This window comes from Chiloscyllium punctatum, chromosome 45 (assembly GCF_047496795.1).
Source record: "Chiloscyllium punctatum isolate Juve2018m chromosome 45, sChiPun1.3, whole genome shotgun sequence".
In the NCBI taxonomy this organism is placed as follows: domain Eukaryota; kingdom Metazoa; phylum Chordata; class Chondrichthyes; order Orectolobiformes; family Hemiscylliidae; genus Chiloscyllium; species Chiloscyllium punctatum.
In genome coordinates this window covers 9,533,606-9,549,072 of record NC_092783.1, presented here as the reverse complement: position 1 = coordinate 9,549,072, position 15,467 = coordinate 9,533,606, and the positions used below count along the sequence as shown (strand labels likewise).

General features: G+C 40.3%; 1 protein-coding gene across 3 annotated transcripts in view; it reads left to right on the top strand.

Moving 5' to 3' along the window:
- LOC140467148 (protein phosphatase 1 regulatory subunit 12A-like) overlaps positions 1-15,467 on the top strand; it is a 271,396-nt gene that overhangs the window by 61,424 nt on the left and 194,505 nt on the right. For all 3 annotated transcript variants that reach the window (XM_072563240.1, XM_072563241.1, XM_072563242.1), the window contains exon 2: positions 2,675-2,805. In XM_072563240.1, the coding sequence (XP_072419341.1) occupies positions 2,675-2,805 (131 nt within the window). The remainder of the gene's footprint in view (positions 1-2,674; positions 2,806-15,467) is intronic.

The following is a 15,467-nucleotide window of genomic DNA, read 5'->3' as shown; positions in this document are numbered from 1 at the left end:
AGTCTAACAAAGATTCACCAGACTTGCTTCCAGGATGGTAGAACTATGTACTAATGACTCAGAAGAAAGAAGTGAAGGCACTGTAGCCATGTTTGCAAATGCAACACAGATAGAAAAGTAGGTAGTAAGAGGGATACAAACAGTCTACAGGGAGATTTTGATAGGTTAACTAAGTGAGTGAAAAGTTGTCAACTGGGGTATAATGTGGGGAAAAAGTGAAGTTTTTCACTCTAGCAGTGAGAACAAAAGTACAGAATATTATTTAAATGGAGAGAAATGGCAGAAAGCTGCAATACAAAGGGACTCTGAGTACTTGTGCTCAGTACACTGTGCATTCAATAGTTGGGAACGCTAATGGAGTGTTGGCCCTTGCTTCAAGAGGAATACAAGAGCAGGGTAGTCTAACAGCGCCGATGAGAGCAGATCTATACTACAGAAAATAGTTTTGGTCCCCTTATTTAAGGAAAGAGTCATAGAGATGTACAGCATGGAAACAGACCCTTCGGTCCAACCTGTCCATGCCGACCAGATATCCCAACCCAATCTCGTCCCAACTGCCAGCATTCGACCCATAATCCCTCCAAGCCCATCCTATTCATATACCCATAAATGTTGCAATTGTACCAGCCTCCACCACTTCCTCTGTCAGCTCATTCCATACTTGTACCAACCTCTGTGTGAAAAAGTTGCCTCTGAGGTCTACTTTTATATCTTTCCCCTCTCACCCTAAACCTATGCCCTCTAGTCCTGGACTCCCCGACCACAGGGAAAAGACTTTGCCTATTTATCCTATCCATGCCCCTCATAATTTTGTAAATGTCTATAAAGTCACCCCTCCACCTCAGACGGTCCAGGGAAAACAGCCCCAGTCTGTTCAGCCTCTCCCTATAGCTCAAATCCTCCAACCTTGGCAACATCCTTGTAAATCTTTTTTGAACCCTTTCAAGTTTCACAACATCCTTCTGATAGGAAGGAGACCAGAATTGCACGCAATATTCCAACAGTGGCCTAACCAATGTCCTGTACAGCCGCAACATGACCTCCCAAGCCCTGTACTCAATACTCTGACCAATAAAAGAAAGCATACCAAACACCACTTTCACTATCTTCTCTACCTGCAACTCCACTTTCAAGGAGCTATGAACCTGCACTCCAAGGTCCCTTTGTTCAGCAGCACTCCCTAGGACCTTACCATTAAGTATATAAGTCCTGCTAAGATTTGCTTTCCCAAAATGCAGCACCTCGCATTTATCTGAATCAAACTCCATCTGTCACTTTATCAATGAGCTACTAATCTCTAAGTGGTTGGTGATCCATCTAAATAGCAGGTGGGGGAAGAAGAGTGTCCTTCCTGCTGTTGAACATAGTTCATTAGTATGTGTTGAAGGGAGAGTCTGGAGTTCCAAAACAGTGGTAGTGTGTCCAAGCATTGACAACCATGAGTCTTGTGGCACAGTGGTAGCATTGCTATCTCTGAGTTTGAAGCTCTGAGTTCGGGACCCTCCTCCATCACAGGGCAGTTCACTACGATGATCTGTGGTATGGAGGAATTGACCTCTGAATAAAGGCTAAGCGGGTTGGAACTCTGCTCACTGGTGGTTAGGAGATTGAGAGGCAATTTAATTGAAACATGTAAGATTCTTCTGGAGCTTGATTGTCTCAGCAATTACCCAATGTTTCACTTCATGGGAGAGTCTAGGACCAGAGGCATAGTCTCAAAATAAATGGGTGCCAATTCGAGACTGGGATGAGGAGGAATTTCTTCTGAGACTGGATATCTTTGGAATTCCTTGTTGCACATGGCTGTTGAGGCAGAATCCTTGTAAATTTATGCACGGCACAGTGGTTAGCACTGCTGCCTCACAGCGCCAGAGACCCGGGTTCAATTCCCACCTCTTCTGTGTTTTTCTTCTGTGTGGAGTTTGCACATTCTCCCCATGTCTGCGTGGGTTTCCTCTGGGTGCTCCAGTTTCCCCTCGCAGTCCAAAAATGTGCAGGTTAGGTGAATTGGCCGTGCTAAATTGCCCGTAGTGTTAGGTGAAGGGGTAAATGTAAGGGAATGGGTCTGGGTGGGTTGCATTTTGGAGGGTCGGTGTGGACTTGTTGGGCCGAAGGGCCTGTTTCCACGCTGTAGGAAATTTAAAAAAAATTAAGGCTGAATAGATAAATTCTTGATCAGTAGGGGAATGGATGATGATGGGGGAAAGGCAGAAAAGCGACCATGAGGGATGTCAGATCAGCTGTGATCCTATTGAATGCTGGGACAGGCTTGAGGGGCCAAACAGCCAACTCATGTTCCTATTTCTTATGATCTTGTAATAGATATTTTTTAACTAACTTGTTTAGCTGTGTTATGACACAGATCTGGAAGAGGTGGAAATTGAACCCAGGTCTTCTGCTCAAAGATAGACACTCTCATTATTCCACAAGAGCTTTAATTTCGTACAGTGTTATCAAACCCAAATTGGTTTAAATTGTATTCATTGTTTGTGTAATTATTTGTGTCTTGTGATTGATTTACTCATTCTTTTGTGAGGTAAAAACTTTTGAAAGTGTTGCACCAAATCCAGTCTTGATCATTCCTACTTTTCCATAAGAATTATTGCCTTTAAATTCCTTCACCCCTCAGTGCAGTGCATTGACTTTGAAGCTAAATAATTGTTTTGTCTTACAGGCTTGTATTGATGAAAACCTTGAAATGGTGAAGTTTCTCGTGGAGCACAGTGCAGATACTAATCAGCCAGATAATGAGGGCTGGACCCCACTGCATGCTGTGGCATCCTGTGGATATATCAATATAGCTGAGTAAGTCAAAGTTTTGTATAGTGTGGGTTCATAGTCATATGTGTATGAATTTGGGTGTGGGGGAAACAAATGCAGCAAGTGTTTTTCTTTGGTTGTGAAGCACCTTTAAATTGAAGTTCTGCTGATAAGCTGTGTAGAACAGTTCACCATGCATCTGCAATGTAGCTTTTTAAATTTTGGACATTCCGTCTGATAGTCTTGCATTTACCAGTTTCTATGAAATGTTTCCTTAATAGAATAAACTCTGTTCTAAAAAAAGTAAGCTGCTATTTTGAAGATGATTCCGAACTTGTGAATGGTGCTAGAGACTTGAATAGTTGTTTCTTGCAGAGAATGCATGTTGCTGACTGGCACTGAAATATTCCCTTGTGAGAAGCTATTGCGGCATGTCTGATAATCCATACATCTTTGTACAGATTATTAATGTATGTTAGGAGCTAGAGAAATTCTGGTCATTTTGATTTTTTCCTGCCCAATTTTTTGTTGTTGGCATGATAATTTCGGAATATGAGTAGCCTATTCAGTTAGATCCCATGGATCTCTCTCAAGTCCCTTCTATTCTCCTTGGTTTCATTAACCTTCATATTCTTACCCAGTAATAAGAACCCGTCTCTATTTTGAAACTTTCAATAGAGCTGGCTGCTACCTCTCTTTAAATGAGAAATTGGTTCCAAAGGGCCAATAACAAAAAGATACAGATCTGTGATTGACAAAAGAAGTAGAATTAAATGAGGGAAAATTCATTGGCACTTTGAGTGGTTAGGATTTTAAATGTACTCCTTGATAGGCTGGCAGATACAATAGTAGTTTTCAAAAGAGAATACTTGAAAGACATAAAGTTGTAAATTTGTGGGGAAAGTGCAGATTAGTCAGACTAAACAAGGTTGCTCTTTGAAGGAGGGAGTGTAGGCATTTTTGGGCCAAATGACTCCTATTCTATCCTGATTGTTGAATTTTAAAATTATTTTGCAGGACCTGGGTATTTCTAGCCATGTGAACACTATACATCCCTAACTTGCCCTTGAGAGAGTGATGGTGGGCTATCTTCTTGAATTGTGGCAGTCCATGTGGTGTAGGCACATGTGCAGTGCTGTAAGGTAGAGAATTTCAAGATTTTGACCTCATGACGGTGCAGGAAAGCAGATTTCATCCCTAATCAATATGATGCGTGATCTTGTGAGTTATGTTGTTCTCCTGTATCTGCCAGGTCTGGACAGTAAAAGATATGGGCTTGGGAAGGTCTGTCAATGGTTATAGACTCTTAAGTATCTGAAGAATCATGAATGATACTGAACAGTGGGAGGAATACTTTGGGAAGAATAACAGGAAGGCAGAATATTGGGTCAGTGGAAAGATTCTTGGTAGTGTGAATGTGCAGAGGGATCTTGGTGTCCATGTACATAAATCCCTGAAAGTTGCCATCCAGGTTGATAGTGCTGTTAAGAAGGCATACAGTGTGTTAGTTTTTATTTGGTTTGAGTGATTGAGTTCTGGAACCGTGACATCATGCTGCAACAGTACAAAACTAGAATGTGGCCTCACATTGAGTATTCTGGTTGCTCCATTACAGGAAAGATGTGGTAGCATTGGAAAAGGTGCAGAGGAGATCTACCAGGATGTTGCCTGATCTGAAGTGAAGGTCTTATGAGGAAAGGCTTAGGGACTTGGATCGGTTCTCATTGGAGAGAAGAATGCTAAGAGACATACACGATGATCAGAGGATTAGATTGGGTGGGCAGTGAGAGTCTTTTTCCTTGGATGATGACATCTGCTTGTATGAGGGGCCTTAGCTGCAAAGTAGGGGTGATAAATTTAAGACCGATGTTAGAGGCACATTCTTCACTCAGAGTGGTAAGGGTGTGGAATGGCCTGCTTGTCGATGTAGTTAACTTAGCCACATTAGGGGCATTTAAACAGTCCTTGGATTAGCATATAGATGATGATGGGATAGTCTAGGGTGATGGGAGTAGATTAGTTCACAGGTTGGCGCAACATCAAGGGCCAAAGGGCCTGTTCTGCGCTGTATTTATTGTTCTATGTTTAATGTGAATGCCCCTACTTCTGACGGTTATTAGGAGAAGGTTATTGATGAAGCAGCGAAAGATGATTGGGCCAAGGATACTACCCTGAGGAACACTTGCAGCAATGTCTTGACACTGACCTTCCAACAACTTAACTATCTTCCTTTGTGCTAATGATGACTCCAATCAAAGGAGATTTTTTTTGTCCCATTATTTTCATTGACTTCAGTTTGGCTAGGGCTTCTTTAAACCACAGTTAGTTGAATGCTGCTTTGATGTGAAGATAATCACCCATGCGTTGGAACTTAGTTCTTTGTTATACTTGGAATAAGACTATGGTGAGGTCATAGTCCTGGTAGAAGCCAGATTAAGCTTTATTAAGTGTGTTATTGCAGTGTGGGTTCTATTTGATAACACCATCTTGATAGCAGCACCCTCGCATCACTTTGCTGTTGTTTGAATAGACTGATAGAGTAATTGGCTACATTGGATATATTCTGCTTTGGGAACTTCTTCTGTGCTGTTGTTAACGGTTGTCTGTTTATTATTTTCATTAGTTTAGGATTGACTGTGTTTTCCAACTTTTAATCTTCCAAAGCCTCTGCTCTCTTATTTTTACTTCATTTGATTAATGGTGACCTTTGCCATTATCTTTGCCTATCTGCTCTTTTGAAAAATTCCATTTCATATTCAAGTTAGCCAGTATTGTCCACTTTAACTTTAGCGTTTAGTCTCCTGACTTTCCCCGTTTGCGGGGTTGAACAGTGTCTCCATGTTATTTTGAACCCTTCAAGGAATATCTTTCAGTGTATAAAAGTGTGTTTCTTCTTGCTGCTAAATAATACTGAGCAGTTTTCACAAACTGTTCTTCTACATGCCTCCTCAATCCTCTTGTCTGTTGATTGTCTTGATTTTACACATTTCTATGATCTTAATTGAAATTTTCAGATCTCTCCATCATTGAAACCACCTTCAAGAAACATTGTTGTTTAATTTCTGATATTTCTCCATCGCTACTTAAAATTTAAATTCATAGTGCAATATCTGTATGATTTTATACTAAAAGGGAAATATAAACTATGGCTGATGACAGATGATGGTTCTATCCCTTTCCCTGTTTCACTCTCTTTAATTTTAGTGCTTATTTCCCCCTCTCATCATGGTCTATTTGGTTACATTTATTCTCTAAGCTGCATATCTGTCAACATTGATTGGCATAATAATTTGAGAACTTTATGACCATTTGTGAACGTCTGATGAATTGTACAAGAGTCTTATTGCAGTTTGTTAAGCTTAGAAAAGTCACAGTGACTGTGCATGGCCAAAATCAGTGTAAAACACTTCATGGTACTGAGCCTACTGTATTTTACATCAGACACAGCTGTGCACAGGCAACAATGATTCCTCTTTATTCATTGTTAAATATTTTGATCAGGAAAACAAATTATACAGCTTAATTAATTATTTCCTTTAATTTTGTTTGTAGAAGTCTTGCTCACTCCTTGGCTGAGGGACCAGGATTAGTAGTGGTGAACGCTTGGAAACTTTTGAGTTCCAAGCTTTTTAAAATATGTGTTACTGATTTGGACCATTGAGTGTACAGGTTGTAATTTTAAAACTGCAGATGTCACAAAACTGGGAATAATTGAGAATAGGATAGTGATGGACTTTGAGTCAAACAAGTTAAATGAAATCTATCATGTAGGTATGAAATGATCTATCTTGTAGGACAAATTAGGTAAGGTGATTTAATCAAAAGGATGTGGGTTGTTAATTTCAAAGTCAGATTGAAATCCATGAAACAAATGATGAACCCCTTTTAGAAGGAAGTAGTTTGTATGTATGTTCTTTGTTTTAAATCAACTAACTAAATTAGCTATGTTGCGACACAAGGATAGGAAGCCAGATCAGATTAGACTCTGATGCTAGATATCACAACAGTGAAATTAAAATGGTGAATGACCCTCGAAATTACCCAGTTTTTTGAATGAAATTTTATGAATAACTGGTATGAGACACCAAGTTTATTGCTGAAACAGAAATAGACAATTTATTATTAATAGACAGCAAAATTTTTATTAACCTGCATACATTGGACTAGGAGTGTAGTATTCCAAATATGCCAGTTGATCAAGAGGTCCGCATAATCAATGAAAAAACGCACACTAAGTATTAGAAACGTAATGTAGGGGGTATACACATCAGTTACATTACATACAACATAAAAAATCACTAAAATAATCAATTTACCTTAAATAAAACTTACAGGTCGACCGCCTGCTTACTTGCACTCTCAACTGACTACTTGGACTCAGTGTTAGATTACAATGATGCAGTAAACTTCTGGTATTTGAGAAATATAATTTTTGACAGTTTATCGAGAGTGCTGGTTTACAAGGTGCCAGTTAAAGCAAAGTTTGTTTTAGTAACTTCAGTAAAGTTAAACAACAAGGTAATTTAATTAATGTCTGTGATTTAAATGTAATCTTCTTTGTAACTCTGACTTATGTACACAGATGGACAGGCAGACACAGTTGAGGGATAAATAAAGGAAAGAAAAATGAGTTGTAGCTGGCTAGTTCACTTAAGTTGTTTCCAGGCTGCCCTGTACCTTTGGGGCTGGAGGTGGGGACTCTAAGACCGTGCCACAAGAATCTAACAAAAGTTTTCTTTTTATGTTTGAAGTACTTAATAAGTGGCCTTCACCTGTGTAACTTTAAACGCTATAATACAATTAACATGCAAAAACAAAGAGACCTGGTAATCATAACATGCTTGTGCAGGCATGTTATGACACATGTCCAGGAATGAATTGTTGCTGACCCTGTGTTTGCATTAAACAGCAGAGCAGCTGTTGGCATCTTCCAGGGGCAGGCCTGTCATCTTCATTTGGGTAGTGTATAACAGAGTTCATACATTGCCAAACTAGGACAGGATACAGTATAAGAGGGGCTCCACCAAACTTCTGTCACCGGGGAATATGAAAGGCTTGACTGAAAGTATCCTTTTCAGAATTTGAGCTGTACTTTTTAAAAATGCATTTTAAAAAAACAGAAACCCATCCTAAACCTGCTACCAACATGTCTACATGCATTAACAGAAGCAGTTTGAGGTGGACATTTGACCTGCTCTTTGGCTCGAAAATAATTTAATAAAGCCGCATGAATCATAATTTTGATCTGTTTTAATTTTAAATGTTGGCTGTCTGGAGAGCCTGCCAATTAACCTAAGGAGAGAATAGCTGGAAGGAACATGCTAATGTTTTTTTCAGCACTGTTTGTGATGGAAGAGAAGGAGTGCCATTCTCTCCTTTTTCCCTTCCTCTATCTCTCTCTCCCTCCCAGTCTCTTCCCCTCTCTCTCTATCCTCCTTTCTCCTCATCTACATCCCCTGCCTCCCAACCTTGTTTGACCCAAATCCTTGGAAAGCTATTGCAAGGCTGCACGAAAAGGATGAGGAGTGCAACTGTAAACATTTTCTGATTTTCTTGTTTTCTCCTGTGCTGTAGTTTTCTGTAAAGGATTTTTGGAATTGTTGGTACCGCTTCCATTATGCAAATGTATTAAATATTGGACTTAATATTTATCATAAAATTCTGCAATCAGGAGGATGCAGTTCATGTAGTAAAATTTTTACAACATTTTACAGAGACCTTTTTATGAACATGTGGGGTTATCTCCATTATCTGCCATAGTGCAGAAATCTCTGGATAAACGAGAACCTTGACATTCTATTCATGTGTAAAACAATGTACAATTTATGGTGAAAATCAGTCAGGAGCTTGTCTCATTTCCCGATCCTTTATCTGACCCTTTTTAAATTTCTACTATGTCACATATTTCCCATTTCCCCTCAGTCTTCAGCAGGATATTCCAAAGTTGGAGAAACTTGTATTCCATGTGTTTGAAAGTTTAAATGTTAATCTAGTCTTTGTGTTTAAAATAGATTAGATTAGATTAGATTACTACAGTGTGGAAACAGGCCCTTCGGCCCAACAAGTCCACACCGCCCCACCGAAGCGCAACCCACCCATACCCCTACATCTACCCCTTACCTAACACTACGAGCAATTTAGTATGGCCAATTCACCTGACCTGCACATCTTTGGACTGTGGGAGGAAACCGGAGCACCCGGAGGAAACCCGTGCAGACACGGGGAGAATGTGCAAACTCCACACAGTCAGTCGCCTGAGGCGGGAATTGAACCCAGGTCTCTGGTGCTGTGAGGCAGCAGTGCTAACCACTGTGCCACCGTGCCGCCCAAATAGTTTCTGATGTTTTGACTTTCCTGTTCAGGTTGTGATTTCCAGCAGCATTAAATTTATAACCAAAACATAATCATTTTGTGCTATATTGGGTTAATTATTTTGGGGAAATTTTTCTCACCTTTATGGAAATGTAGTCACTTTATTCTCTGGGTGGTTGCTTTTGTAAAGTGATTTGTTTGTTTTGTGACTTATGCTGCTTGTCCATATACTTTTCTATCACATTAACTATGACATTCTGAGCTGACCTACTTTGGAAAAGCTGCTTTCACCCATGTAAGAGTTGAATTATAAAGATTTGGAGATGTTGATGTTGGACTGGGGTGTGCAAAGTTAAAAATCTACAACACCAGGTTATAGTCCAACAGGTTTATTTGGAAGTACTAGCTTTTGGAGCACTGGTCCTTCAGGTGGTTGTGGAGTATAAGATCGTAAGACACAGAACTTCTAGCAAAGGTTTACAGTGTGATGGAACTGAAATTATGTATTGAAAAAGACCTGGATTGTTTGTTAAGTCTCTCATCTTTTAGAATGAACATGTTGGATTCATTTGTAAATCGCAGAACTTTTTTAAAGTTACATTCTCAAGTGAACTTCAACAATTGGTGTCATGTCAGCCCAGATAATGCATTAAAGGTGTGAGGTGCCCAGTGTGATCTGTCTGTGCCACAATGTTCTGACCGATTTTCATCTAAAAAACGGATTTACAGAACCTTACAGGGATTCATGCAGTTTTTGAGTAAAATAAAATGTAATTCTGCAAGCACAAATTCAGCGCACAAACTTGTCGGGGAGGGGGTGGGTCATGAGTGTCTGTGAGAGTGTGCAAATGTAAAGGGGTATAAGTCTGTGAGAGGGTTCGTGTGAGTGTGGGAGTGTTTTTGTGAGCGTATGAGAGGGGGTCTGCATGAGTGTATGGATCTGTATGGTGGTGTGTGTGTGTTTGTGGGAGTGTCTCTGTCTGCGAGTGTGTGTCTTTGTATCTGAGTGTGTGTGTACTGAAGTGCGGTCACCTGTAGTGTGCCATGGACCCCAGGTCCCAGTTGAGGCCATCCCCATGGGTACTGAACTTGGCTACCCACAGGGATGGCCTCAACTAGGACCTTGGGTTCATGTCACACTATAGGTGACCCCGCTGCACTACGCAGATGCACAGACACTCACAGGCGCATGTACACAGACACTCTTACAGATACATACACACTCTCCGACAGACCCATACACTCACGCAGACCCTCTCTCATACACAAGCTGTCTCTCATATGCCCACATATATACTCTCACGCACCCTCTCACAGACTTGTACCTCTTTATACTCTCACTCACACATATACACGCACAACCTACCCCCCCACCCCCAAACACAGACACATACAAGTTTGTGGGGTGAAGTTGTGCTTGCAGAATTACATATAATTTTGCTCAAAAACTGCATGAATCCACGATTCTATAAATCGGTCTTTTAGATTAGAGTCAGTCTGAACATTGTGGCTCGGACAGTCTCACACAGGACACCTTACAAACTTCAGTGCATATCTGGGCCAACGTGACAACAATTGTTGAAGTTCACTTGAGAATGTAACTTTAAAAAAGTTATGCGATTTACAAATGAAAGAGCTGAATCCAACATGTTCATTCTAAAAGGTGAGAGACTTAACAAACAATCCAGGTCTGTTTCAATATATAATTTCAGTTCCATCACACTGTAAACTTTTGCTATAAATTCTGAGTCGTACGATCTTATACTCTACAACCACCTGATGAAGGACCAGTGCTCCAAAAGCTAGTACTTCCAAATAAACCTGTTGGACTATAACCTGGCATTGTGTGAATTTATAAAGAAGAATGTTTGCCATTTTGCAGATTTTGGTGGAAATAATTGTAATTGCTTGCTGCCTTTCTTAACTTTGGTCGCACTCAATTACTTCTCCAAGTCAACACCATTCCATGTTTGAACAGAATATCAAACTTTGCTTCCAGCACAAAATTGATTTAATTTCTCATTTTTAATTATTTTAAGTCGGAACAGATGTATTTATTTTCATATCACGAGTCAAAGTAAATTGTATCTAGCTTCTATGAATTTTCCAACAAAGCATATTTTGTGACAAATAATAGCCATAATCCTTAGAATCCCAGAGAAGCCATTGCATTTCTCAGCTCAAGTCCTTGAACACAATGTTCTCTCTGATATGTAAGTATATATTTCCTGTAACCCCATGTTTGAATCTATCTAATCAGGACATCTCCTGTAGCACTAATCAAAGTCCTGTGTGACCTGCAAACAATAGAAAAAATATTGCAGATGCTGAACAAAGCTGTAAAAATCTCAACAGGTCAGATAGCATTTGAGCAGAAAAACATTTAATGTTTCAGGTCAAAGATGTTTCATTAGAACTGTCTGGTGACTGGTCACAAACGATCTTTTTATTACCTTAATCATAATGCTTGTATCCTTCCTTGACCTCTGTGTAACCTATGAAATTATCAAGACACCCCCGCAATTGCTCTCTCTTTTCTATATCTTAGTGAGATTTCCATCATTTCATTGTAGTTGACATTGTAGCCAAAGCATTTTCAGCAATGACTAACCATTCCCTTTGCCTTGCTTATCACGTCCAACAAGGGCCTCTTTTTTGACTTGCACCTGTTGTTGAAATTCTCAAGGTACTGGAACTGTCCCAGCACTGTTTAAGAAAGGAAGGAAGGAAAACCAAAATTACAGAGAGTTACCTGCACATAATTGTAGGGAAAATGTTATTTTCTGTTCTAAAGGATATGATAACAGGATATTTAAAAGATACCAACAGTATTATAGAAAGTAAATATGGATTAGGAAAGGGAAATAATTTTTAACATAAATGGAGCTTGTTTTGAAGACATGACTGAAATCCAATGTATGTGAATTTTCAGAAAGCTTTTGATAAACTTGCACATAAGAGGCTATTGTGGAAAATAAAAGTACATGGGATTGCGAATTGGTTGGCAAATGGGCAACAGGTAGGACTAAATGGAATGTTTTCAGTTAGGAAGGCAAAAACAGATGGGGTGTTGTAGAGGTCAATGCTTTGGCCGGTTGCTACTCAATTTTTATCAGTAATTTTGTTGAGGGAATTGAATATTTCACTAGATGTGTGAGCATGGTCATGAGGACTTGGAGGCTGCAGAATGATTTGGACAAGTTGAGCAAATGGGCAAATATGTAGATGCAGTATTATGTGGATACATATAAAGTTGTCTACTTTGGTCAGAAAAAAAGGTGATAAGTTGGGTAAGGCTGATATACAGAGGTACACTGATCATTAAAACCAAGCATGAAAGTGCACCTTGCAGTTAGGAAGGCAAATGGTATGTTGGCCTTCATTGCAAGAGGTTTTGACTGCAGAAGCAAGGAAGACTTATTTCGGTTTTACAGTATGAGTGAGACATTGTCTGAAGCATTATGTTCAGTTTTGGTCACCTAATGAAGAAGGGATATACTTGCTGCAGAATGAGTACAGTGAATGACCACCAGCATGATTTCTGTGACAGGTTTATCGTAGAGGAGACATTGGGTCTCTGGGCTTGTATTGAAAAGAATTAATGAGATTCTCATTGAAACATATAAAATTCTAGTGCTCGGAGGATGTTTCCCCTGGCCAGGGAGTCCAGAACAAAGGGTCAAGGTCTCCAGTTACACAGTAGTCTATTTTGGACTGAGATGAGGAATTTCTTCATTCAGGATGGTGATCCTGTGGAATTCTCTACCACATGAGGCTATGGATATGAAGTAACTGAATATATTTAAGACCGAAAAAGCTAAAGGTGTCAAAGTTAAGGAGTGAGTGTGGGAATATGACATTGAGGTAGAGGATCAGCCGTGATCATCTTAAGTCGAACTAACGGCTGATGGAAAAATTGCCTACTTCTCCTATTTTCCTTCTAAATAAAACTATGTGCTATAAAATTGGGACATTGCCTGTAAATATAGAATAAGCTGCTACAAATGTGCTGGTGCCAATCAGATTGACCTCTCCACCAGTTCTGCTGACTCTTTGGGTAAGTAGTCTTTCACAGACAGAATGGGTTGAAAGGCCGTCTTCTCATAAAATCAAAGAATTGTTGTTGTAAATATTTTCTGCATCCTCTCAAACAATCACATCATTCCTGACGTACAATGCTTTGAATTAGCCACAATGCTCCAGTTGAGGCCAGATCAGTGTTATGTGTCCTTGGTTTTGAACTCGGTGGCACTAGTAATGAAATCCAGGCCTCTGTATGCCTTTTTAAATTTATTTTAATATGTTCTGCAGCCTATGTCTTGTTTTTCCTGCATTCCATTTGAATTATATCCTGTGTTTTTATATTGATTCTGTTCAATCTTCTGACTAAAATGTATAACTTAGTAATTTTCTGTTTTAAATTTCTTTTGCTATGTATCTACTCTTTCTACACCCTGTCCATTTGAAGTTGTTCACTGTCCTCCTCATTGCTCACTGTCATGGAGTTTTCTATCCACTGCAAAATTTGAAATTGTGACCTGTGTACCCGAGACTGAATCATTAATATTGATCAAGGAAGGAAGTGATCCTACTTCTTAAGTCCTAGAGAACCCAATGTCTGCTTCTGCAATCTGAAAAAGAAATGTTCATTCTCACTATTTACTGTTATTTGTCCAACTTCAAACGTGTGCTGCTGTGGTTTTTTTTCACTCCTTGGGCTTTAACTTGCTGAGGTCTGTTATAGAACATAGAACAGTACAGCACAAAACAGGCCCTTCAGCCCACGATGTTGTGCCGACCACTGATCCTCATGTATGCACCCTCAAATTTCTGTGACCATATGCATATCCAGCAGTCTCTTAAATGTCCCCAATGACCTTGCTTCCACAACTGCTGCTGGCAACGCATTCCATGCTCTCACAACTCTCTGTGTAAAGAACCCGCCTCTGACATCCCTTCTATACTTTCCACCAAACAGCTTAAAACTATGAATCCTCGTGTTAGTCATTTCTGCCCTGGGAAATAGTCTCTGGCATTTGACTCTATCTATGCCTCTCATTATCTTGTATACCTCAATTAGGTCCCCTCTGCTCCTCCTTTTCTCCAATGAAAAAAGTCTGAGCTCAGTCAACCTCTCTTCATAAGATAAGCCCTCCAGTCCAGGCAGCATCCTGATAAACCTCCTCTGAACTCTATCCAAAGCATCCGCATCTTTCCTGTAATAGGGCGACCAGAACCGGATGCAGTATTCCAAGTGCGGTCTAACCAAAGTTTTATAGAGGTGCAACAAGATCTCACGACTCTTAAACTCAATCCCCCTGTTAATGAAAGCCAAAACACCATATGCTTTCTTAACAACCCTGTCCACTTGGGTGGCCATTTTAAGGCATCTATGTACCTGCACACCAAGATCCCTCTGTTCCTCCACACTGCCAAGAATCCTATCCTTAATCCTGTACTCAGCTTTCAAATTTGATCTTCCAAAATGCATCATCTCGCATTTATCCAGGTTGAACTCCATCTGCCACCTCTCAGCCCATCTCTGCATCCTGTCAGTGTCCCACTGCAGCCTCCAACAGCCCTCTATACTGTCAATGACACCACCAACCTTTGTGTCGTCTGCAAACTTGCTGACCCACCCTTCAATCCCCTCATCCTAGTCATTAATAAAAATTACAAACAGTAGAGGCCCAAGGACAGAGCCCTATGGAACACCACTCACCACAGACTTCCAGGCAGAATATTTTCCTTCTACTACCACTCGCTGTCTTCTGTTGTCCAGCCAATTCTGTATCCAGACAGCCAAGTTCCCCTGTATCCCATTCCTCCTGAATGAGCCTACCATGGGGAACCTTATCAAATGCCTTGCTGAAGTCCATATACACCACATCCATAGCTCGACCCTCATCAACTTTTCTAGTCACACCTTCAAAGAACTCAATAAGGTTTGTGAGGCATGACCTGCCCCTCACAAAGCTGTGTTGACTGCATTTAATCAAGCCATGCCCTTCCAGATGGTCATAAATCCTATCCCTCCGAATCCTTTCTAACACCTTGCAGACGACACACGTGAGACTTACTGGTCTGTAATTGCCTGGGATCTCCCAATTTCCTTTCTTGAAGAGAGGAATTACATTTGCCTCTCTCCAGTCCTCAGGTATGACTCCAGTGGAGAGCGAGGATGCAAAGATCTTCGCAAGTGGCGAAGCAATTGCACTTCTCGTTTCCCAAAGCAGCCGAGGACAAACCTGGTCCGGGCCTGGCGACTTATCAATCTTAATGTTTGACAACATTTTCAGCACATCAGCTTCCTCTATCTCTATCCATTCCAGCATGCACACCTGATCTTCAAAGGTTTCATTCACTACAAAGTTCGTTTCTTTCGTAAAGACAGA